The sequence below is a fragment of the Rhinolophus sinicus genome, chromosome 3, assembly GCF_057876585.1.
Source record: "Rhinolophus sinicus isolate RSI-liver-muscle chromosome 3, RSI-T2T, whole genome shotgun sequence".
Taxonomy (NCBI): Eukaryota; Metazoa; Chordata; class Mammalia; order Chiroptera; family Rhinolophidae; genus Rhinolophus; species Rhinolophus sinicus.
The window spans coordinates 74,197,446-74,223,878 of NC_142503.1; the positions used below are offsets into that span (position 1 = coordinate 74,197,446).

General features: G+C 35.7%; 1 protein-coding gene across 1 annotated transcript in view; it reads left to right on the forward strand.

Moving 5' to 3' along the window:
* Positions 1-26,433, forward strand: part of MAN2A1 (mannosidase alpha class 2A member 1) — a 167,374-nt gene that overhangs the window by 106,579 nt on the left and 34,362 nt on the right. The window contains exons 13-16 of the mRNA XM_019727767.3: positions 10,953-11,118; positions 12,371-12,589; positions 13,915-14,037; positions 16,576-16,690. Of these exons, the coding sequence (XP_019583326.2) occupies positions 10,953-11,118; positions 12,371-12,589; positions 13,915-14,037; positions 16,576-16,690 (623 nt within the window). The remainder of the gene's footprint in view (positions 1-10,952; positions 11,119-12,370; positions 12,590-13,914; positions 14,038-16,575; positions 16,691-26,433) is intronic.

Here is a 26,433-nt window from a genome sequence, read left to right on the forward strand (position 1 = left end):
TTGTTTGTTAAAACATAAATCATTTACAAAGCGTTCATTTGTACAAACACCAGAAAATGAACATTTTGGGTAGAAAACTCACTTCTGGAAAATAACCAAGTTTGTCCAATAACTGGGACATAAGAAGCTGTTTTCCAAAACATCAGCACTATTGCAAAATGAAGACCTCTTACATAGCAATTCTCTTTACAGCACCTCTTACAAAAGTAAGAACTTACTGAAAGAACAGCGTGTGTTGTCATTATAGTAGCTAGGGGAAGTAGCCTCAACTTTATCATCTCAAAGAAACCCCCTTTCCTGCAGTCCTGCTGTTGCAGATGGTTGGAGTGGACATACAGCGCTCTGATGAGGCAGCGTTCAGAGACTGTGGGGGGATGGGACTCAGTGCTGCAGATGGCGCACCTGTGCTTGTACACCTGAGAGTCTTATGTGCTGGAGAGCAGTGCGGCCACCTTCCCTACCTCTAAGAGGCCTTGGAGCCTAACTACTTGAGTTTGAATCTTGCCTCTGCCATTTAAATGGCTGTATAGCCATAAGCAATACCGAACTCTGCATACCTGTAACATGGCCATGCTATTAGGACGTCAGAAGTTGGTTGGGAAGCTGAAAGGAGTTAATTCAAGTAAAGCACATACAAACTATGTGCTAAGCATTCTTCTAAAGGTTCACTTAGTGCTAGCTGTTGGTATTATTGTTATTGGTTATGTTTATTGGTATTGGTATTACATCTGGAAAACTCTCTTACACCTGCCAAGTTAAATTTACTTTGAGTTAGATATAGCAGAAATATTCCTTTAAGATACAATTTTATTTTTGACTTAATGCTTTAGCTATTAATATTAAAAACATAATTTTCTACTCAAAGTAATATTTTCTAACACATAGCGTTTTAGAATATTTACTTAGTAATCTATAATTTTCATCTAAACTAAGAACTTTCGTTAGTAATATTTTTTGACATTTTTGGATTTGAGGGCAGTGAGATATCAGAAATTAAACACTTAGCTGACAACCGCAGTTTTAGGTGCTGCTATTAATATTATATTGTTTTGTGAAGGGCAGCTTTATGTTTGGGTTCAATCACACATGCAGTGTACTTGTTCATTTTCTTTTTGAATCTTGTCTTTGGACAAATGACTCTCCATGGGTTGATAGATTCTTAATATTTTTGTCCATGAATTTTAGAAAGTTATTTCTCTGAAAATATAGGAAATAATGGTGAAATAAACTTTCATGTGTTAGGAAGGTCAGGTAACATTTATGCACTACTATATTCAAGTACAAGCCTAATTTTTATTGCTGAGAGAAAGGGCTGTGTTCCTTGGTGCTGAATTTTCTTTTTCTTAGATAAGGCCAGAAAATATCACTTTTATTTTTCCCCTTGCAAATATAAATTCCAATATCTAATTGAAGATAAGAGAGATCATTATTGTATCATTTCTAGAGAGATTTTTATGGAAAAACAGTTAAATGCTTTGCCTATTTAAGAAGGCCTATGTTATGGAACTAGAAAGGTTCTTAAGCTGGGAGGCCTTGGGACCTGTATGAAAGATCTTGTGCGTATGTGCATTTCTCCAGAGAATGGGGTCTGCCTAAGGTATTCAAGATAACAAAATAAATAGAATTTTTGAAGATTCAGAATGACCACCTTGGTGTAAGGCACTATCAGTCATTTGCTTTTCAGAAAGTATAAGCTTTGGGTTTTTCTCATTTGCTTTCTCCTTATTGTTAGCAGTGGGCACTTGAACTGGACGCTGGGAGTTTGGGTGAATCAGGCCTGGTAGCCAAAGGATGAGGAAATAGGAGGGAGTATTCCATGAGACAGAGGGTTAGAGGGCTAGACAGACTTCATTTCAGTCTTTGCTTGGGCTCAATTTCAGAGACCCCAGGATCTTCTCATTATTTTTTACCTACCCCGACTCCTACCCCCTTTTCCAGAGCTCAAGATTTTCTTTTTTGTGTTTGGTGGTAAAAAGTCTCCATTCTTTGTAATATGAAACCCAAGTTTACTCCTCATTTTCAAGAGGAATAGTGTAACCTGGTATTCTAGTTTCCTACTGCTGCTATAACAAATTACCACAAATTTAGTATCTTTAAGAAAACCCAAATTTAATATCTTACAGTTCTGGAAATCAGAAGTCCAGAATCAGTTTCACTCACCTAATGGCATGTTGACAGGGCTGGTTCCTTGAGGCTCTGGGGGAGAATCTGTTTCTTTGTTTTTCTCATCTTCCAGAGGTCACCTGTATTCCTCGGCCTGTGGCCTCTTCCTCACATATTGCAACCTGTTGCTTCTGTTGTCACATGGCCATCTTCTCGGTTGGACCTTTCCACATTTCTCTTATAAGGATCCTTGTGATTGTATTGGGCCCAGTTGGGTAATACAAGAAATCGCCTCATTCCATGACCCTTACTTCAATCACATCTGCAAAGTCCCTTTGCCATGGAAGGTTATGTATCTGTAGGTTCTGGGGATTGAGATGTGGACATCTTGGGGGGACAGTTATTCTGCCTATGATACCTGGAAACCTAATTTTTATATTTCCAGTGAGTAAGTAGATTCTGAGTTTGTGATAGTTAATTGAGAAGCATCAGGATAAATCTATGTAGATGTTCCTCAGGCACTTCAAATTCAAGAAGTATAAACCTGGATTTGTTATCTTCATCTTATATCCGCCTCCCACTACCTATCTTTAGCTGTTCAATCTTGGTTAATGGCGCTGCCATATCTAGCCCATCCGAGCTGCAAATCAGGACTTGTAGAAGACTTTTATTTCTGGTTTACCACCCAGCCTTCTCCAAGGAATTGACAAATCCTACTGATAAGATATCCTACCTATTTCTTAGATTTGTTCGTTTTGTATTTCTACCACTCCTCTAATTTAGGTCTTCACTTTACCTACCTGGGCTATTGTAGCAACCATGTTTCCCCAAAAATAAGAACTAGCCGGACCATCAGCTCTAATGCATCTTTTGGAGAAAGCATTAATATAAGACCCGGTCTTATTTTAATATAATAAAAGACCCAGTCTTATATACTATAATGTAATATAAGACCAGGTCTTACATTAATGCTTGCTCCAAAAGATGCATTAGAGCTGATGGCCCGGCTAGGTCTTATTTTCAGGGAAACACAGTATCTACTTGGTCTTCCTGCTTTGAGTCTTGACTTCTTAAATCTTTCCTCCACCTGGCAACTGCATTTATGTATTAAAAATGGATATTGGACCATGTTAAATCTTTCAGTCACTCCCCATAATCTAGATAATAAGGTCTAAGCTCCTTGTAATTATTTAACGCCCCCCCCCCCCCCGCACTTCTCACTGTGACTTGGGGTACATTTCCCTTTCTAGCTCCATATATTGGCATTTTAGAGGTGTACTTTACTATGTAGATTCTTGTGGTATTGGATAGCCTGTATGTTCTGAAAATAACATCCATATATATATTGTATTTCTACCACTCCTCTAATTTAGGTCTTCACTTTACCTACCTGGGCTATTGTAGCAACCATGTTTCCCCCAAAATAAGATATTTATATATATCTGTGCCTTTATTCTCATAATCACTCTACTTACAGTGTATTTCCCTACTTTTCTTGCCTGGCTATTCACCACCTACCCACCCCACTTTTAAAAAGTTGTATGTTTTTGTTGTTGTTGTATTTTTCTTATTATTTTAAACATACGTACGTAATTTTTGTAGGTAGTATTTTACATCCAGAAGTATAAAAACTAGTTGCAGAATATTCTCTAATAACCCCAGAATTTAGAGGAAGTATCCCTGTTAATAGTTTAACTTCTCTTCTGCTAAATCTACTCTGCTGTTCAATATGTCTGCTGGGGTTTTCTTTTCTTTCTTTTCTTTTTTTTTTTTTCCTTTTTATGAAAGTTTATCTGAGCCAAACTGACGACATATGCCAGGGAGCAAGATCGCAAATGCGCCTATCTGCTCCGTTTTTAATTTCAAATATTCACACCTTTTGGATTTCATTTGGTTAATTTCTAATGTGTTTAATTTCTGTGGTAAAATTCTTTATCTTTTCATCTACTTTATTAATGTTTTCCTCTTTCCTCAGACATACTAATCTTTATTTTAAAGTCTTATCAGGAAACTCCAATATTCCAATCATGTAGGATTATAATTCTTTTGTCTTCTTGCTGTTTAGTCATGTAGCTCTGTCTTTTGGTATGTGTCAGAATTTTATATTAAGTGCTAGACGTTGTGTATAAAATTTATGTATGGTCTAGAAAATATCTTCTTCTAGAGAGAGTTCACTCTTACTCCAATCAAAGGCTATGCTAAACTGAGGCTAATTCATTCAACTTCTTGTTCATCTAGTTCACCAAGTTTTCACCTAATAGCCTGGTATATTCTGTAGGCCCTATTTCCTGGTGGGTCTGAAATCTCATGAGATGTCTCTGCTCTACTTTTCAGAAGCTTTCTGTTTAGGTTTTAAACTCCCCTTTCTGTGCAGCACCCTGTATTTGGCAGATGGCCTGATGAGAAAAATCAAGTGTATACTTGAAGCCCCTAAGTACCTACCAAATGTTCTTTTGTCCCCTTTGTCCCCGCCATAATCCTTCTGTAGACTTTGTATGAGGCTTTGCATAGAACTCAGCCTCTCCCATGCTGAGAGTTGGCATGCCCCAGAGTAAAATGACCATGAAGGCAGCGCACTTCTCTGATATTTTTACCTTATCCTTATCAGTTCTCTATTGCTTTCAAGCAGATGATTATTGTATTTTATCAGTTTCTTCAGTTGGCCCATAGAAGTGAGAGCTCTTGTCTGTTGTCAGCTGCTCCACCTCTCCTGGAAACATCATTTATTTTTCAACTTCAATTTAATGGAAAAAAAAAAAAAATGCCCACCCTTTTTTTCTACTTCAGTGTTTATATTTCTTTTGATTTGTAAGAGTACTTTACAAATTTCCTGAATTTGATTCTTTTCTTTTTTATTCTTATTTAATCTTATTGTTTAAGTTAGAACAAGTTTTTAAGCTTTTGTTGTCAGATCTGTCAGCCTTTTACTTTGCTGTATTTTTCTGTTGCCCTTAGGAAGACCTTTTGTACCACAAATTATATATTTATTTATCCTACTAATTTTGTATCCTTTTTATGGTTTTAAACTTTTTAACTCATCTGGAATCAATCTTGGCATATTGTTTTAGTGCATGTTTAACCGTTTGTTTTGCCTGTCTGTTACTGTAGATATGTCAAAAGAAAATTTTTTTTTCACCCCCCCTAATATCCCTTTCATTCCCTCACCTTTCTCCCAACAAAAGGATTTCAGTGGGATTTTGCTTGGCATTGAATAAGATTCATGAATTAATCTTGAGAAAGTTGTCTTTTTTGCAGTATTTTAGTTTACTCACCTAGAATGGTATGATACTCCATTTATTGATTTTTACGTCCCTCAGTAAAGTTTCATCACTTTCTATATATACGTTCTGCTCATTTTGTGTAAAATTAATTTTCTACTTTGAATGCTCTTCTGACTTAATTCTTTATCATCTTTCTACCTTTTTGAGTGTGTCATAGGACACTGTGCATACCTTTGTCTTATTACCTACCCTATTATATTGAATTTAATTATTTCTGTCTCTCTCCCTTCCTAGTCTATATGTACTGCCAAGACAGGGAGTATGTATTCATATTCATAAGTTTATGACTACACATACCAGGAAGTATCCTTCTCTCTGTCCTTTTGTTTATTGCTTTTTCGTTTAGCCATACACCATGTGTTTACTTTGTATGTGTGTATATTCTACGTGCCTGTGCATCTGTCTTTCTACACTCCTACTCCCCATGTTATCCAAACTCTTGTTTCAAGGTATATGTGTTATCACATGTGTGGTTTTGTTAATATCTTTCCTTTAGATTTGTTTTCCTTACCAAAAAGAAACAAACAAACAAAAAAAACATTTAAGGTAGCTCAGTGACCTGGGTTAATTAAAACATTCATTCCACCATCCAGTATGATTCATGTACCATGGTCCCTGGTTAGAATGACAGGAGAGTCTTGTGAAGGAATAGAGAGAAATTAATTGCTATTGAGATTCTACTTTGTGCCAAGTCTGAGCTATGTGATTTTCCAAATATTTTATCATTTAACCTTAACAACAATCTTGTCTCCTAATTTTATAGATGAGGATATTAAGGCTTAAAGAAATGAAACAATTTGTTTAAAGCCTCTCAAATTCCAAGTGCCATGGTGGGGTTGTAAGCTTGAATGTGTCTGATTTTAGAGCCCAGAAATCACAGAACTGAGTGTGATGTTTGAAGACCTGATATATCTCAAAAAGCCTCCCTTTGTTTTCATATCTGTTTTTTTTTTTTTTTTTTTCCTGGTGGGTAATATGGTAAGCATTATGTTTTAAACCTACAAAACTAGGTGCACTACATTAAAAAAACTTTAAATCTAGAAATTGCAATTTTTGTAAACACATAAATCATATATCCATATTCAGAATACTGTATAAAGGTTATTACTCTTCTTTAAATTATGTTGCACTAATGAGGCTACTTAGGAAAATGAATATATTCTTGTTTGAAATTAATTTTTTATATGCTGTCATTGATTAAGAATCAGACAAACTGAACTCTAGTCTTTGCTTTATTCTTATCTTTCTCTGTGATTTTGAATCTGTCATTTCCCCCATCTTTGCAAAGGGATTAATTACATATCTTGTTGACCTTAAAAGCATATTTTGAGGAATTGAAATAATCAAAATAAAAATGATCTGATAGAACTGTAGAGGCACGCACTGGTGTGTGTTATTTATAAATGACAAATTGTCCTAGTGGGATTTTGTGCATTACTCATTCATCAACTATTTATTGAATGCTATTCTGTTTTTAGGTACCGTGCTAGGCACATGCAGTTAACGATTATTTTTATTTAACCTAGTATTTCCTTAATTGGCTTTAAACTGCACTCACAGGGGACTTGTAAATATTTTTCATTTTTATCTTCCTTACACAGTTATGAAAATATGTAGTTTTAAAAAATGTATCCTTGAATGTTGTTTTTGTTTATCTCATGCAGGGAGATCATAAGATGAACTCCTTAATGTATATTGCAAGAGTTTTGCTATCCCAATGTTCAAGTTTATAAATTTTTTTCACAAATATAATATACATGAAACATAAATAGGTTTTTGTTCTTCTGGCTCTTTCTAAAGAGAGGGGCTCTGTGGGGATCTTTGGCATCAGTGAGGAGAAAGTTATTCTCCTATGAGCTTAGAACTAAGGGAATCTCCAGAGGAAACCTCAGCTGTCAAAAATGTCCTCATGAGCTTAGCCTGTAAGTAAAGTGGTTAAGAAGGTGGCTTTGGGGTTAAGACTGGGTTCTAAGCCCTGCTGTGTCACTCTTAGCTGGGTGTGAGCTTCGGCAACATACCTAACCTCACTGAACCTCAGTTTCTTTATCTCTTTGGAGAGAAGGATAAAAGGCCGTATCTTGTGGTTGCCCGTACAACCCAGAGGACTGGGCCTGGCATATGGGAAGCTCTCTGTGAGTGATAATGCCAAGGTTACTCTGACCAAATGGCACATTCCTTGCACTCTACCCTTTGTCCAGTCCTAGATGGAAACCCGTGTGGTCCTCATGAGCAGTGTATTGCTCATAGCAGGCGCTGATTAGATTTGCCTCAGAGAGAGGACTTGGATTGCCCCAGCTGTCTGTCTTAACATAACATGAATCATTTCTACAAAAGGGATGAGGGAATTCTAAATATACTCAATCTTGATAGAATCTTCAAGGACAGAACATGTTTACAATGGAATTACAGTTCTTCCATAAAGTGATTCCCAGTTTGACATGAGCATGCAAATGGCCTTGCATATCTCTCTCTTCCTTTTTCTCCCAAAGTAGATTATCGTCTGCCCTCTAATCCTGTTGGCAGGTAACCTGTGAGTGCTTTGTCTTCATGAGGCGAGGGCCTGTCCTTGTATATGAGATAATTGTAACTGAGATAATTGCCCTTGTAACTGAGATAATTGCCCATAACCCCAAGTTGTGGGGCCTTGGTATCATAATGAGAACTAGGAGTCTGGACGGGACTTGGTGACAGATGATATGTAGGAAGCTAATGCAAATGTGGGGGGAAAACTGGGGAAAGAAGTTCTGAGCTTCCTGTACAGCTACTTCCAAGGTAAAAATAGAAATTAACTATCCCCATTTTCAGGCTATAAATGTTACTCTTTTCTGTTGTTAGTATGGATCAACTGTTATCAATTTTCAATAAATGAGCATGATACTATTGTAGGATGTTGAAACTAACTCGTTGATTCCATTCACAACTGAAGGGCTTAAAAGGGCTTATGTTTGGGGATATTGGTAGTATAACAAATGTTTGACTAGCAAACATGATGGTGATAATGAAAATTTATTTTGTGATGGTGTACTTATTTCCAAAGGAAACATACTTCATATACAAGCATGCTTTCTCTGTACTCTACTTAAAATGTACATAGATAAGAGTTTATGTGTGTCAGATACAGTTGGGCTATGGTACTCTTGAAGAACACGCTGTGAATCTCTAATTATGTTAAAAAATTATTTTCTTAGTGTAGCATTACACTCATATACTCTACACATTTAGTTTTTGAATAGATTCCTGGCATGATAATTACATAATCATTCAGTACAGTAGAAACATCATCATGGTCAAATATTAATTAGCTATTAAAATGAAACAAAACAGAACCTAGTTCACAGCTTATTATAAAAAGTGATTTAATATTGTACGAAACGAAATGTATGGTCAAAATTATTATTTACTTTATATGTGAGTCATTTGTTTTTTCCTATGGGAAGGAAATCAGTGTTCTGGATGCTTGTTACCCAATTTATTGCTTGGGCGCACGTTACATTTTATTATCAGAATCTTTATGACCAGTCCTGTGTAGTGGAGCATCCAAAGAACTTGCCAGTGGGAATTCTAGGCTCAGTACCAGGATGTGCCTCCGGGCTTTTGCAGAATTAGGAGACTGGTCGAAGTCTTCAGACTGTATCTTCTAGAGTTTTTCACATACTAGCTCTATGCCTCTGGGAACAAAGGGTTCAGTAGTACATCATTCATTTCTAGGATGCTGACTTGAACATCTTTGTTGCTCAGGATGAGTGACCCTCAGCTATTTCTCTTCCCCAGTGCACCTTAGGGGTATAATACAGTCCTGTTAGTAACAGTGAATCCTGGCGGTTGTGATTCTCCAGTGTGTTTGTGATGGGAGAACAGCCAGATGAAATGCAAGCTGTAGGAGGGTTTAAATAGGTTGATAGATCCCTTAGGTAAGTCTGTTAAGCATACTTCTCAAGCATACCCCTCACTCTTCTTGAGAATTGCTTCTGTGGATAAAATGGGATCTTACGTAGTATTAGGAGATTTCAGTGGCCTTTGTAAATATATTTTGACTACGTGGCGTCAGCTGCTCTTCTCTCACATACATCAGGAATCTCAATTATTTCAGAATATTATTTCAATCATAAGTGCTTCTCCTGATAAACAGTTTATAAGCCAAACATTTTATAGATTTCATGCTCCATCCCCTTTCTTTATCTCTGTGCCTGCTTATTGTCCTTTGCTTTAGTTTAGGCCACTGTAGGTCTTAATTTTATTTCTTAATGAACAATTTTTTAATGCAGTTGAAATATACAGGACATGTATGTAGGATAAAAAGGCATTACTAGGCTTTCTGATGCACTAAATAAACGATGCTATCTCACTACCCAGTTCTATGTTCTTGCAATTAAAAAATTATATAGGAAAATGATATATTTCAGATCATGAAAATAGTCATTAATGAATCAGTGAGTTATATTATTGGTTAGATATCATCTTGAAATATCCTTTGATAAATTGAAGATAATATGATGCAAATTGGTTATACAGTAAAATCACAAATCTTGCACAGGCTGCAGATTTCATGAAGTCTGTGACATGGTCTAGAATATTACTACTCACAGGTAAAGTCATGAAACAATGAGGAACTGGCAAAGTTGTGCTACTGAGAAAACCAAGGATGTTAGGTTCTTCAACTGAGAGTTATTTAAATGTCTAAGAATTGAAGGAGGACTTTAGGAAAAATGATGAAGTCCTTGACTTTTTTGTTGTTGTTGTTGTTGCAAATGTAGTTATGTTTAAAACCATCCTGTAAAAATTAAATGTTGCATGAAGGATGTCATAATGTGCTAGTATAAAATATTGTTGGAAAAACTCTGCCCCAAACCCCAGTTCATTAATTTTTTGTTCATTCTAAACATTACACATAGTTGTAAATATTGCCTAAACTTATTTGAATAGTTTTTGTTTTCCTTTTTCTAGCGAGGTCCCAATCAAACATTTTTTAACTATTATTTATTATCACATTTTAGCCTCTATTTTCAGTAGATTCACTTCACATGACCTTTTTTCCAGAACCAACAAATTCTTGGATAATAAGGGCCTCCCGTATATGAAATACACATGTGAATTATGTGATTCTACATGTGTAACCATGGATTTTTGCTGGTCTAAAATAAATATCAGAATTTTAATTGAAATTAATTATGGCTAAATTGCAACCAGACAATTTATGTATTTTCTTATTCAGCGAGCTTAATCAGGGATCAAGATATTACTTGTATAGAGCTGATTCTTTTAAACAGATCAATAAAACCATATATATATAGGTCATTTTCTGGGACATGGAAATAACTTCATTACAATTCTATTAATGTCTTCCATTTGTATAACATTTTATTCTTAGAAAGAAACATTATTTCATTACCCTCTGTTTTGTGCAGTATTTGTGGTGATGAAATTGCCTGTTCTCCAAGTTTTACCAGAATGTCCTTTATAATTATTTCAAACGTGTTGATTCTATGACTATGAGCTAAGATCTTACAAATAGCATTAAAGAACCAAAAGTATTTTGAGTGCCCAGTAGTGAAGCAGCTGTTTTTGCAGGTATATTGTGGTCTACAATCCTTTAGAACAAGAGCGAAACTCACTGGTCTCAGTCTGTGTGAGTTCCTCCGCAGTACAAGTGTCCTCCGCTTCTGGAAAGCCTGTGGAAATTCAAATGAGTGCGGTTTGGGATACAGCAAGTACTGTTTCACAGACGGCCTACGAGGTATGTTTTTGCCATAGAATTTAAAGAGGCATTATTTAAAAAACATAGCCAGTATATAATTTATATATGTATGCATGGTCCCTGGGGCTGTCAAGTTGGTGTATGTGAAATGGTTAAAGTTGTAAGTACCAGAGGATTTAACTGGCCAGTTAAGTGACACTAAAGGAAAATAGATCCCGTGTTTCCCAAAATATTAATATCTTTGTTAGTATGTATATTGTATGTTATGAGTACATGTTATTAGTATGTTCATTGTATATTTTTGTAAGTATGCTTAATGTAACTTTTTCACTTTGTTGTAATAAAGTGATCATTACTCAGTTTTGAAATTTTTTTGTCCAACTCTTACTGACAACTGTGCATACTGAAATTGAGATAAATAATCCATCTAAATAACTTTGGATACTTTTAACTTTTATTGCAAAGGTGACACATAATATATCATGAAGACTTTTTAAAATAAGTAAGATGCTTCCTCTCCCCGATATAGTTATGGAAAATCTGGGCTCAACTAATAGACATTGGGGGGAAATTTCTTAAAATAAGCAATGTTAAACTGAATCTTGACCTCATTAGAAAGGTTAAATGAACTTTGAGAGTCTGGGGTACAATTTTAACTGTACAGCCATAAGCTAGGAACTCTTTAAAAAAAAAGAGATTTACTTCCGCTTGTTAAAAGCCATTGCTGGCTGCCCTTCATAATCCTTTAGGTAGAAATGAAAAGTGTAATCCAAGTTTTGTTCACATTTTACAGGAAACACCATCTAGAAAATGGAACAGTAGCTCCTGGAAAGCAGGGGTCTTGTCTTACAGTGCGTGCATCCTCTATGTCTGTTTCCAGCGTGTGCTAGATCCCAAGCATTCGATGGCTGGTGTTGACTGAACTACTGTGCTTGATATTTGTATTATTACATTGACCATTTTTATTTTTAATGTACTGCAATACAGTATTGTAAAAAGATTCCTAATAATTAGGAAAAATCATTGTTCACAGTAAGTCCTTACCTTCACCGAGAATTTCTCTCTCTGAGCATCCGTTAAGAGCACTGTTGGACAATTGAGGATTGGGTCCCCTGAATAAACTGAGATGTTGATACTCTACCTCTAGGTTATCAAAACATATTTATAGAAGAGTATTATATTATCTTTTTAAATAGTGTGGTAGTTTGTTGTTTTCACTAGAAGTTTAAATGTTTTTCCTTTCAGTAGATTACATTTTTCTTTAATAAATTTCCTCCTCTGTCTTTTAAAGATCTCTTTCCTAGCACAGATGCCACCATTAGGACTGAAAGTGTATACGATTTCAGAATCAACAACTTCAAATCCACATTTAGCTGAATATGTCCTGTATAATGGTAACATAGAAAATAAAGGAATTTTCAACATGAAGAATGTAAAAAGCACTGAAAAAGATATAACTCTAGAGAACTCCTTTATTAAGCTTCAGTTTGGTCAGTCTGGGCTTTTGGAGGTATGTTCTGAATAGTTCTGAAATTCATGGAAGACATCATTTTATTATAATATGTGCAAGTTACTTATGCTAAGGGGAAAAAGTATATGCAAATAGTTTGCGAGAAAGGATGACTGAGCAGTATGAACCTTCTGGTCCATAGTGACCACTTCTTCTTCACAAGTGTGGCCTGTGTGGTTGGTGCTGCTTTGTGAACTGTTAGTTACTGATCAACAGATAAATATGAGGTCTGACAATTAAGTTCGCGAACTCATCCTAGAAAAAGTGCTACATACCTCATTGCTGAGAGTATCACTATGGTCATCTTCGAAGGAATGACTCCCTTTGGGAAGCTATGCACCAATGCCAGCTCGTAGTCCACCCTTCATGGGAATTTTGGAACTCTTTTTCTGGAATGGCCATCAGAGCTGTCGTTGTATTACTGTAGATGTGCTGAATGTCATTAAAATGCCTTCCTTTCAATATTTCCTTTATCTTCTGGTAAAGAAAGAAGTCATTGGGGGCCAGATCAGGTGAGTAGGGAGGGTGTTACAATACAGTTATTTGTTTATTAGCTAAAAACTCCCTCCCAGACAGTGTCGTGTGAGCTGGTGCGTTGTTGTGATATAAGAGCCATAAATTGTTGGCAAAAAGTTCAGGTTGTCTAACTTTTTCATTCAGCCTTTTCAGCACTTCCAAATAGTAAACTTGGTTCACTGTTTGTCCAGTTGGTACAAATTCATAATGAGTAATCCCTCTGATATCAAACAAGGTTAGCAACAGCATTGCAACAAGTTTGCGAACTTAAGTGGCAGACCTGTATAGAAACTATCACTTTAGAAATGTTTATGGAAACTTCTAAAACAATTTGACATGTAAATTTTTATGCCTACTGAATCTAATAATAAAAGATATGAGTGTATATTTGGTATATCTTTTCAAATTTAATTTTTCTGGTAATTCACTTTTATTGTACTTTACAAAACATTGGAAAATGTTTCGCATATTGGAAATAAAATGCATATTGGAAATAAAATGCATATTGGAAATTTAAAAAATAAGCTTGCTTCTTCACTACAGAAAGTTTGAGAAGCACTGGTCTAGATCTCTTGTATATCTCTTTCTTCCTTGAAGAGTGTTCTGACTTTTTGTTTCTATTGTGAAGGTTTTAAATTCTTAAGCTAAGTATAAATTTCTGGGTGTTCATCTTAGAATTGTGAATATTAGACTATTAGCATTTTTTAATCTATCCCGAGATATTTTTTTTAAATCGACATATACATAAAACCAGATGCAACATCATTAATATCTCAATAGTGAGTTGTCTTTAAAATTTTTATGTTTAGGAGATAATAAATAAAGAAGATGGTAAACGTCATGAAGTAAAAGTACAATTTTCATGGTATGGGACCACAAGTAAAAAGGACAAAAGTGGTGCCTACCTCTTCTTACCTGATGGGGAAGCCAAGGTAAGTTGCTGAGCTAAGTTATTCTAGAAAAATAGATTGCCTACTGGGCCATTTTTCTTCTGAACTTTTTTTCTATCCTTGACTGAAAAGGTAGTATATGCAAATTTTGGCACCTTCTGAGAATGCAGAAAACAATAAAATTTACCAACTATTTCATAAGCCTGTGAAAGCCACCATTTTGATTTATTGTCTTTTAATTTATACATATCCCTTTTTCCCCAATTTTCAAGTTTGTCTTACTGCGTTATATATGTTTCACTGTGACAATGCTCACAATCTGATATATTCTTCAAAAACAATTTTAATACGCACTATTGTGTGTAAAAACTTTCAGGTATAAGATGAATAAGGTCTGAGAGTCTAATGTATAACATGGTGACCGTAGTTGATAGCTATATTGTATAATTGAAATTTGCTAAGAGAGTAGAACTGAAATGTTCTCACAAAAAAAAAGAAAGTATGTCTGTGTACGTGTTTTTTAAAAAAAAGAATTTCCTACTATTGCATATGTACACTTTCTGCCAATGCTTTACTACAGTGACATTATGATAAGCTTTTTTTTTTTGTAGCATTTTTTTAATCCTGAGAATAACTTTTTAGAAGAGTCATTTTGTGTCAGTAGCTGAGGCCTTTTAAGGTTTTCAATATGTACTACTTATCTTCCCTCTAGAAGGCCTGCATCTTCACTCCCACCAGCGTTTTTTGAGAGTAGCTCTCTAGTATACCATTCCAAGTACTGAGAATTAGCCCTGCTAAAAGTTTTACCTGTAATAATATGTAAAAAATATTTTAACTGTTAACATTTTTGTGATTATTAGTGAGCTTAAACTTTTATACATTTAGCTTTCATGTTTCTTTTGTGGGTTTTTATTTAAGTTCTTTGATCATTTTTTTATTGGTATGTCTTACAGATCTGTAAGTATTCTTTACATGTGGTAAATTAATCTTTTTTCCTATATATTGCAAAATTTTTTCAATGTTTGATTTAATTTGTTAACTTTTTATTTTATTTTTCTGTCACAGTGGTGTTTAATTTTTGCACGGTCAATTCTGTATTTTTTTTTTCTTTAAATTTCCTCCCTTTGCTTTTATACTTAAACAGGCTTTCTCCACTTCAAGATAAGTTAAATATTCTCCATATTTTGTTGCATAGGGACCTGTCTCCTGCAAATGTTACTTTTGTTCTACAATGTAGAAAAGCCTGTTAACCAAAATCAAATATAGATTTTAAGGGATTGTGTAGGCCGCACTAAGGATTCTAGTTTTTTTGTTGTTTGTTTTGGTCTTTTTAAATCAGTGAGGAATTAAAGGTAAGCCACAGCTCATAGTAGGCATTCCAGAACGTGCAGTGATCCTAAGTATAAGCTATTATCAGTTTGTTCTTACTTAACAGCTTTTGTTATTGGCCAGGCATTTTGTTTTGATTAACTATTCTTATACTTAAAAAAAAAGTAGCTGTGCTATGGATTATGCACAGATAGTGGTAATTAATTTCCGTAAAATTATCTTTAAATAGTTCTAATATTAGATAGGAGGACAAAGAGAATTACCATATGTTTACAAAGAGAAAATTAAAGAACATCAGGGAAAGATACCACTGGGTGTATCAGAAAAAGGCAGGAGCCCAGATATCACCATCCCAGGTTTCATTCTCCTCCCTTACTTTCTAGCTATATGGTAAGTAAGTACACGAATTTTGTAAACTATTAATTTCAGGGTATTATTCTCTGGCCAAAGAGGTAAATTTGGAAGAAAATTACACAGTTCTGGAAAATCTTATGCTACTTAAGTAGCTCACATTGCAAGCCTAGCTTTTTATGCTATTGTTGAACTTTGCAAGGTGTGTAATACTTAAGAAAATATAACTCTTCATAAATGCTTTAAATTTGTTCCTATGTCACATAAGTTACATGTTTTAGTCCCATATTTTTTTGAATCTAGATTCTAAATAATGAAAACTGAACCAATAGTCGCCATAGTTTTTTCCAAGTTTGTGAATTTGCTTTATATTCAGGTAGTTCCTTCAAGTTAAAGGGCAGTATATTTATAGAGTAGTAAACCTAACCGTGTTTAAACTATATTTCTGAATCCTGTGTCCTGTTTGTTCAGATGACTCCCTGTGGTCAGCCCTGCCATTTGACCCGACCCCTGACACATTAGGGGGCCATGGATATAATAAATTTTTGCCTGGGAAAATGTCACCACTGTATAAAGATTGTTCTTTCTAATAAATACCGTATGGACAATACAGAAGAATTTTAATTAGAAATTTTTATAGCTGGGAGGAATATTTGTAGATCTAGGCCAATCAAGTTGCACACATTTTTATTTTCTATTTTCAACAATTTTTGTATAACGAAAAACCTTATGTTCAATGTTGATAGCAAGTGTATATTCTGATACTTGGTAAGGTTTGGTTTTTACTTGAAATTACAAATGTCAGGTGATCTATGTTTGCCATTTTGGAAACTAATAAACGTTTTTTGGAAAAGTTAAAAGCCAAAATATTTTTTCTTAAAAATGTCATTTCTTCCTCAGCCCTATGTTTACACAACATTGCCCCTTGTCAGAGTGCAACGTGGAAAGTTTTATTCGGATGTGACTTGCTATTTTGAACATGTTACCCATAGAGTCCGACTGTACAACATACACGGTAAGAAAACAAAGAGACACAGTTGTGAAACGTGTACACTGGTGATTGAATTCTTGCTTTTCTTGTGCTGTTTTTAACAAATCAGCAATTGAGTTTTGGAGATGATATAATCTGTCTAATCTTGACATCCTACTTATGTAATTTAAAATATAATATTTACCCTTTGATAATCAAACATGGTAAAACATGTAACTCTCCCTACATATACATGTTTCTTTTTTTTTTTCTGTATATCTTCTCTTTCTTACTGCAATATTTGTCTTAGTCATGAGCTCATTAACTGGAAACTTTATTTCTAAGATCTAAAAACAATGTTGTTTTTATTTTATAGAATGGAAATTATGTCAAATAGAGCTTCCAGTTAGTGGGAGACACACAAACGTGTGTGCACGCAGCCTGCCTTAAACATAGATTGTATTGCAATAGCAGGTATCACTGGAATTTAACTATAAAAGAATGTTCTACACGAGTTCTGTCTGCTTACAACTCTTTAGCTGTTAAAAGTATTAAATCAGGGAATCGTTTACCACTTTTAGGACCGTGTTAAGCAGCATCTTTATTAATCAAGTGGTAGGAAACAGCCTTTGATCCCTTCAGGAACTTCAGTGTAGGCATTAGCACTGGGCCTTCCATAGGGTCTGGGTAGAGCTGTGGTTCCCAGACACTGTCAGAATTGTACAGTCATGCTGGCTGGTTTTGAATTCAGTGTTTTGAGAATGGAGTACTTTTCCGACTACACATTTAATCCTAGTCACCAGGCGTTTACCAGGTTCCCAGGTATCACCTCTCTTAGAAAAGGACCTTAGGAAAAGGCCACTTTAAATTTTTCTTTGCTCTTAGCTAAGCTGAAAAAATTAGAAAAGGAAAAATATTTTTTCCAGAGTCTTCAAACAAGTAGACAAAAAAGCACTATTCAAAATAGTGATAAAATGTATGGGTAGGCACTGTTTACTTTCTACGTGTTATTGGGAAGCAAAGAGTACTGTGTTCATGGAATTTATTAGCTGAAGTTTAGTTTTCTAATTTCAGTGTCTAAATTTAATTTTGCTTTTATTTCTTTTTTTGTTTTTTTTTTACTACAAATTTCATTAATGTTTGCCTCTTGCTAGCATTTCAGGTATGACAAACTTTATCATGTGACTTCTTAGGTCATAATGTGATATATTTTCAGCATAACTCGTGATTTGTATGTTAAATCAAAAACTAAAAGGCCTTCTGAAAGATGGGAAAAGTTATAATAGATGCTAATTTTGTGTTCTAAATGTGACTTCCACAGTTATCTGCAATCACTTTGCTACCTGTAAGAAAGTCTATAGTTCTGAAATAATTTTTCATTGAGTTTCCCCAAACCTCTCATAAGTCAGAAACAATGTTTTTGACCATCCATCCCTTTGTACTCTTGCGTAAGCCATTGTTTAACATCTTTGAAAGCTCTAAAACTACATTTTCAGCTATGGCCAAAGGTTTCACTTTACAGATAGAAAATAGCATTGTCATACAAGGAATGCACTTACCTACTTTTCAATTTGCTGAAAACTATTGTTTTTCTTTAAATGGAAAAGTTCTTCCTTGAGTATAGCACGGTGCACTTTGTCACAGACCTGTGTCATCAGTTGGCTTTACCATTGTTTTTCATCAGTTACACCAGGGGTGCCAAAAAAATGTATACATGTGACTTGTATTCGTATTTTGTTATCGGTATATATTGAGTATTACAATTTTAATACAGTTTTTTTTTCTTTCTTAAAATGCGCATACATTTTTTGGCACCCTCCACAGACATAGACTGTGTCTCAGAGTAAATGCTGAAGCACCACATCAGGAAATTCCACCTCCTCAAGTATATTTGCTTAATTGCTTTTGCTTTTATTTGCTTCTGTTACTGTCACTGCAACTTCTTATTTTTTGGGGTTTTCCAGGAGATGTAGATCTCACATCAAAGGATGGTTTCTATAAATTAGAGGGCCCCTTTCTGCTGCTGTGGCTGTAAGTTAGCTTGCCATCATAACCCTGTGTTCGAATTGGAAATTAATAGGCTCCAACTTGCCTGTTTACTTATTCCGACAAACTAATAGAACTAATTAAAACTAATACTTGTTTTTGTCTCTTCTTCCCCTCTCCTCTGGGCATTCAGAAATGCCCAGTAGCTGACTAATAGCCCTTTCACAGGAGCAGGGGCCACTGAAATTTAACTGACTCCTGGCCCTCCATGGTGGCAGAAGTGACTCTGATTAATCAGTGAAGAAATAGAGGTTGTTCTGAACAGGGCATTTAGAGTATGAGCATAACGATAATAATAAATACACGCGTAGACTCAGGTTGCCTCTGGATGTCTCAGTGGGTGAAATAAATGAGTGAAGCATTTTTGTCCTGATACTTGTTTTTTGTAGCTTGAAAGCAGAAAGCTTCAGAACCTTGTAGGAAATAACAGATAAGTAATTTAGGTATAATTTGAGGTTAACTTAGAGTGCTTCTCCAGATGTATTTTACTGTGCTTGCTTGGATTGGACCTGAAACCAGCATATATAGCTATTTGAAGCGATGTATCCGTCTTTTTTTTCTCTCTCTCTGTCAAGTCCCAGAGCACTTTTTTTTTTTTTTTTCCCCAACCTGAAAGTAGTTGGTGGGAGATGGATGGAGATACCAGAGCACCTGAAAGGCTTTCTTCCAAACTATGTACCCTTCCAAATTTGTATTTGAGCCTGTCTAGACAAATTTTCTCCTCCTGGAAAAAATAAACCCAATTGTGGAGATGGATCTTTTCCTCCATAGCCTTCATGACCCACTTCCATTTATCCTTTTCTTTCATACATCATTGCGTGAGGGCGCAGGTTGTCTGGATCCTGGCTCACTGGAGTTTTAATTAAATCACTAATCAAGGTCTGTGAGAAAGCTGAGAAGTTTTCTGAGCTTTTTGACTCTCTAGGCATTCAAGCTACCTTAGAGGGGTTTGGTTATGCTGCGTCAAAGCATCTGTGCTGAGAAGGACTTGAAAGCCTTTAGTGTTTTCATCTTTGGCCTCATGCAAACCAGGCATCTGGGTGATTGATCAAAATGCATAAACAGAATGTGGCTTCTCATCTTAGGTGCAGAGAAAACTTCAGCCAGTTTCCATGCTTTTGCAGATAGTTTTTGGTTTAATATTTCTTAACAAAAATAATTATTCTCGAATGTAACTTATTAAACTATTTCTGGATATATGCTGATTTTGCCCCCTCTAAACTGACCAGATACATTCATTTGGATGAGTATTAATGATTAGAGCCCGTTTGTTGTTAGTGTCAAATTTATGATCCAGAAAGAAATGGAAGTTTCTTGTGATTACATACTGTAATTGTATTAGTTTACTAAACCAGTTAGTGATACAAAATATTTTACTATCTCTCAGCAACAAAAGAAACAGAAAATGATTTAATATTATGGATTGTCTGTCTTTATTGAGTGTCTCTGTTAAACCTTTCAAATTTAATTTACTTGAAACAATCGTTTAAAAAACTAAAGTAATGCAAACCTGACAAAATATCCTTAAATTCCTCAGTCTCTTTTTTTTTTTTAGTTACTCTTTGGCTCTTTTCTCCCCAAAGTAACTTTGCCCAAATTAAGTCTCAGGAAGAAACAAAATCAAGAACAAAATCAAACAATACTTCCCAAATTATAAAAACTGTATAAGACTCTGTTTCTTTAACTATAGAAAGACCAGGTGGTCAGTTAGGTATAGGCATCAAGAGTCATTATTGATCTTGAAACAAACTGAATTGGAGGCCTGGGTTCAAATTTGACTCCTGGTTTTGTTTTGGGTTTGGTATTTAACTTTAGCTTCTCTATTTGCGTTCGCTCCAGATAATGAAAATAGTAAGAGGTGCCATTTAAAGTCCTTTTAACATCACTTGAGCTCTTAAAAAGCCCTGTGTTTTTCTTTTCATTATCACTCAAACATCACATTCAAAAGATTTCTAGAAATATTAAATTAGAGGAAATCTTATGCTCACTAGCTTTAAAAGCTCCAAAACATAGAGCAATGTCAGAGATTTCTAATGAAACATAATGTTTGGCCTTATATCAGGTTGAATAAGAAATCCATTTCATGGTGACAATATTTAATGAATGCCCTTTGGGAACTATTTTATGATTTCTAACAGATTATTTAGTTTGTAGAAAATAACATTTTTCTGGGGGAAAAGATGGGAGAGGTGAGGATTGTTACTGTAGTGTAAACATCTTTCATTATGTTGAAGCTTTAAATATTACCAGGAAGGCTACTTTAGTTTTGCCATTAATCTTGGATTAGAAGATAGAATATAATACAAGCAGAAGCCCCTGTGTCCCCCTGTGTTATATTTGATACCGTACCGTCACAGAAAGTACACACCTTGCAGTGACACAATGATCAGTAAGTGACATTTGCCAGCTATGGCTTCATTTATCTTCAGAGCCGTAATTATTAGATTTTCGTGCCCTAGTTTTCTGACATCAACAGCCACTTTGAAGAATTAGGTTGCTATGGGTTACCAATGTGTCTTGTACATTTTCACTGGCACAAGGTTCAGGTTCCAGATCTGTTATATACCTTCAAGGTTTATCACTCACTCTGCCTCCCCTCCCCACCAAGACTATGTTCTCCTAGGCAGGTGTTTGTGAGCGAGTGAGGGAGTGAGTGTGTAAACCATGTTTCAACCCTTAGGAGAAATATCTTAAATGCAATACTTTTGCCTGTTTTCCACCAACATATTATAAGAGGGCTGTATGTAATGGTTCTTGCTAAAAGAAAGCAAATAGCCTAGAGGTAAAATGTAATGAACTGCCATCAAAAAGTATGGAACAAAAGACTTTCCTTTGGCTGAAACGACTTATAATTTCCTTGCATGGACATATGTAGCAGTCAAAGAGAGGTTACTTAATTTTTTTCTGTCTTGAATATAAAGCCTAAATAGATTCATAATACGATCCTGGACTTTTAGAGAGTCAAAATGAACTTCATCTAGTTAAACATATAAGAGAATCATATTGAAATTAAAGATCCAAATCCTTAGTTTCACCTGTAAGCAAACTCTAGTGACCTTGACTTTGGTCTTTATTTTCTTAAGGACTCCATTACTTAAACTATAGAAAGACTAGATGGGCAATGAGGTGTAACCATCTAAGAGTCTTCACAAAATTTGGTATCACATACAGTCTCTCTGGTGCTTGACTCCCTGCTTCTACATTCACCTCCTTAGGCTGTTTGAATCTGGGGTTCCCATCACTGGAGTCCTCCCACTTGTAAACAAGGTCTCAGAGCTTCACTGAAGTTTTTATTTCCATAAAAAGATTCATGAGGATATTTAAAGGGCTTGCAATCAATGTCTCATTTTTTCCCAAGACTACGTTCCGTATTTAGTTTGATTTAAGAGTAAAAAGTATTAAGTAAGTTATGGGTAGGCAGACTTAGGTAATTAAGACATTTTTTGAATATCATAATATGCAATTGACTGCTAAGGATTTTTTTTTTCCTGTTAATTGGAACTTTTAAAAATTGAAATAAGGTGCTATGTGTCGAATCTGATTATTCCCTATAGGCATGAAAGCGAAGGTTATTTTAAGGAACTACAAGCACATTCTGGTTACACAAAATCAGAACTCAGAGGTTATCTTGGGGGCTGACAGCAGCTGCTGCTTTAAAGGCTTTTTAGCAGGGGAACTGCATCCCCTCAAATGTGTTCTAAACTCTGATGAAGGGCACAGGGATGGGAGACCCAGGGGGAAGTGTGATGGTTAAGAGCTCAGACTCTGGAGTTAGCCCACCTGCATTTCATTCCCAGCTCCCATCCCAGCTCAGCCGCTTACCAGCTGTTTCATCTTGTCCAGGTTATTAACTGTCTGGCCTCGGTTTCATCCTGAAAATGGTGACAATAATAGTCTATTTTACAGGAGTGTGGGAGGATTAACTGAGTTAACATACCTAAAGCCTGGCACATACTCAGTGTTGTATCTCCTTAAGAGGACGTACAGGCCAGATGCGTTAGTCAAGTATTACGAGAGAGTGGTCATTGAGGGTTGGGGGAGTTGGGGAAATTGGGGAAGATTTGATAAGGAGTAGAGTTGTTGAGATGCCAGGTCTTGGAGAAATGTCACTTGACTGGGCAGAAAGGAGGAAAAGAATATCATGAAGCATGAAATGGGTTTGGTTAGATGAAATTCCCTTGTTCCTTGAAGAATTTGAAGGACGTAGTGACTATTACATATTTTTAAGTTGACATCTAGTTCTCTTACTTTTCTTTCAGTATTTTATTTTATTTTTTGGGTTATATTTCAATATTTTAAATTGTCTTTGTTCAGCACCCAGTGGAGTTAGGGTGGGTGAGAGGTATGCTAATTATGTGGGAGGGCGTTTGTTTGTTTGTTTTAAGCTGGGAGAAAGAATAGTGAAAGTGGGAAAAGGAAGAAGCACGAGCCTCCGTGGCAGGTCCGTTTCAGGCAGATCCGCTTGAGGAATGAGAATCTATGGAATCCGAGCTTCCTGACTAAAGGCACCTTACAAAGGAGTGTGTTTGGGAGAAGAGGAAGTAGATGAGTTCAGAATGACTGTCAGTGTGGAGGGTATGAAAACAGACCATCCTGATTGTTCCAGAATTCTTCTGTCCCTTGTCCTAGACCAGCCCATAAAGCTGGATTATGGGGGAGGTGACAGAAGGCTCTGGGGTTCTGAGCTGTTTTATTCACTTTCCAAAAGAAAGGCTTTTAGACCTGTCTCTTTGGGATTTGAAAACATACAGAGGGTGCCAAAAAAAAATGTATACACGTTTTAAGAAAGGCAAAAAACTGTATTAAAATTGTAATGCTCAATTTATACCGATAACAAAAGATGAATACAAGTCATATGCATACTTTTTTTTTTTTTGGCACCCTTGGTATATTACTGATGTAGGTGTTGTTTCCTCCAAACAGAGCTTCCAAAAACCCTGTTTCTTAAAATCAGTGTTTATGTGGGGAGAAAAAAAGATAGCTTCCCAGTTTTGTAGTGTATTTTTCAGTTATTAGGCCTTCTTCAAGTATGTCACACTTAACTGTTATAATCTTTAACCAAACTTTGCAGTCCATATGACCAAATGTTATAGCTTTCCTAGTCTGCATTTACCTTATGCCATTGTGAGAATTACTGACATGAAAAGCATAAAATATGTAGATTAGTGCCTAGCTTATTGTAAATTCATCAGTAAGTAGTGGTAGTTATTTATCCAGCGTTTTATAAGTAAAAGAAAGTGGTACATCATCGTTTTCTTAAATTTGAGACTTGTAATGAAATTTACTAAAATTTGTATTCATGAAAGCAGATGTTGAAATTTTCACTTGTGGAGAAATAATCAATGTGAACATTTACAGACCCAGAAATCTGCAAGTACCTCAGAGGATAAATTAGATCTTATAATGGATGATAAGTTGAATAAGTCAACATGGAGAAAAAGGTCATCCACTTGTGGGAATTATTACCATTTTTATTTTCAGTACTTTCAGATATGAATGCAGTTTTTAAAAAATATAGTCATGATATTTGATTTTTAGAAACATCTCCATATTGACCTACTAAATTTATCGTTGTTGTGAGAATTGTCATTCACCTAAATGTTCTGAACTGAGCATTAAAAACTGTAAGTGTAGACTCCCAGTTAAGTTGGATAAGTTCACAAAAACATCACAAAAGTAAATACATAGTGGGAAAGGTATTTTTATATTTTTGATTATTTAAATACAAAATAAAATACCCCCAGAATTGGGGCGGGGGATATTAAAAATTAGAACCCCTGTTTTTTACGCCAGCTGTTATTGTCCTACTTCTGCTGTAAAGTGATTATGGCTCAGCCACCTTCTCTGTTCAGGCACAGATTTGAAGAAAAGGGATGAGGACAATTAGATAGCAAGGTTCCGTTTCTGCCCAAGAGCCACATTTTAAGGACACTTACTGAAGACCTTGTTTACAATCTTAGATTTTTTTTTTTTTTTGGAGGATTAATTTTATGTGGTTTCATATCTATGTCAAATTCCAATTAAACATTTGTTTGAAGGTTTAAACATTTCCTAGGGGTCTCACCATCACTTTTCATTTTCCTAAGTGAGTGTGGGCCAGTTGCTATTATTCTATCTTGATCTAATGACTTGTACTAATCATACATCGAGTACCACCAATACGATATTTGATTCTTGCCAGGGTGTGAGTAAGCCTCTCTTTTGCTCTTTTACCCAGATGCTGCCTCTCACTCTTATAACCATTTGAGTGTAGTGAGAGTAACATCTGATTTATCAGGTATCTTTATTAGGAAAGTTGTACTTTGCATTTCAAAATTGCTAGAATAAGGTAATCTGGAGAGGCGGAGAGGGTTGTTGGATCAACTCTGAGATTCTGCAGTTCAGAGTTGAATTAGGCTGTTCAGATAGATTTTATATCAGTTGCTGCTCAGGGCCATGACTTTAGGCTTTCTATCTGCATTCCTCACAGTCACCTATACCCTCCCTGATGTTTCTTCCATCTCTTCCTTAAAACACAGGGATGTGTCAGAGATGCCCTCCAATTTTTCTCTTCAGACTCTCAGGCGTACCTTTTTGGTTTCCTTAAGACTGGTGCTAAGCAACAAAGTCGGGAGGGTGATGCCCTTTCTTTTCTGTCCCCTCCGTCCTGATCCACCTGTGGGAGATGGCTCTAAGGAGACCAGCATCGCTCTGAGAGTACTTCTAGGAGCCTGTCGGCCGGAAGCTGTTGCACTCCCAAAGCATGTTCCCTGTGACACAGCCCGACCTCATGTCCTCATCCCTTGCCTACTTAGTTTTATTTTTCCCCTGCCTTCTTAGGAAATATTCTTCTATTAAAAATGCTTCACAATTATTTTTATGTATATAAATACAAATAATATATATGTATACTCTTGACAAAAATTTCACACTTTACAGATCTAAGGTAAAATTTCTCTGGAATCTGTGCCTGGCCTCTATCCACTGATCAAGAGAGAGAATACTTACCTGTTCTCTCCTGTGTGTATTCTCTCTCTCTCTCTCTCTCTCTCTCTCTCTCTCTCTCTCTCTCTCTTGCTCTGTCTCACACACACACACACCTGTAGAAAAGTATAGTATTGTGTTTGTGTCCCTTTTCAGCATAAAGTTTATTATACTTTGTGTTGCATTTGCTTTTTTCATCAGATCTTTCTTTGCCTGGACAGACTTACCTCATTCTTTTCATTTCCTCCCATGTCAGTAAATTTTGCATGATGTGATACTGCGTCTCACATCTTAACTAATTCTGTTTAATAGTGATTCAACAACTATTACATGTCCAAAATGTTGTTAAAAACTGGAATGCAAAGATGGTGTATAAAACAGTCTGTGTCTGTGAGACGCTAACAGACTGGGAGGATGAAAAAACAGTTGAGGAAAGACTCCTGACTTCTCTATTATAGTTTTTCGCTGATGGACAGGCTCTGTTCTTACCTTGCATTGCCTGTGTTAATATGGATAAACAGTCTCCATTCTCTCTTCTCCAAGGCATAGTATGAGGCATTAACAGCAAGAGGGCACTTATATCTCTTCGTTGAAATGTGGGAATAACATCACCTCACTGACCCCCATGCACTACTCTTATAAAGTAGAAGCTATTTTTCTCCCCAGGATTGAAGGAAAAACAGAGGGTCTCAGAAAGCCCTGGCCAGCCATGCTCAGGGAGAACCACTTTGTTAAAAATATGTTTTGCTGCCACGTATTGCAAACACAGCAGACCACTG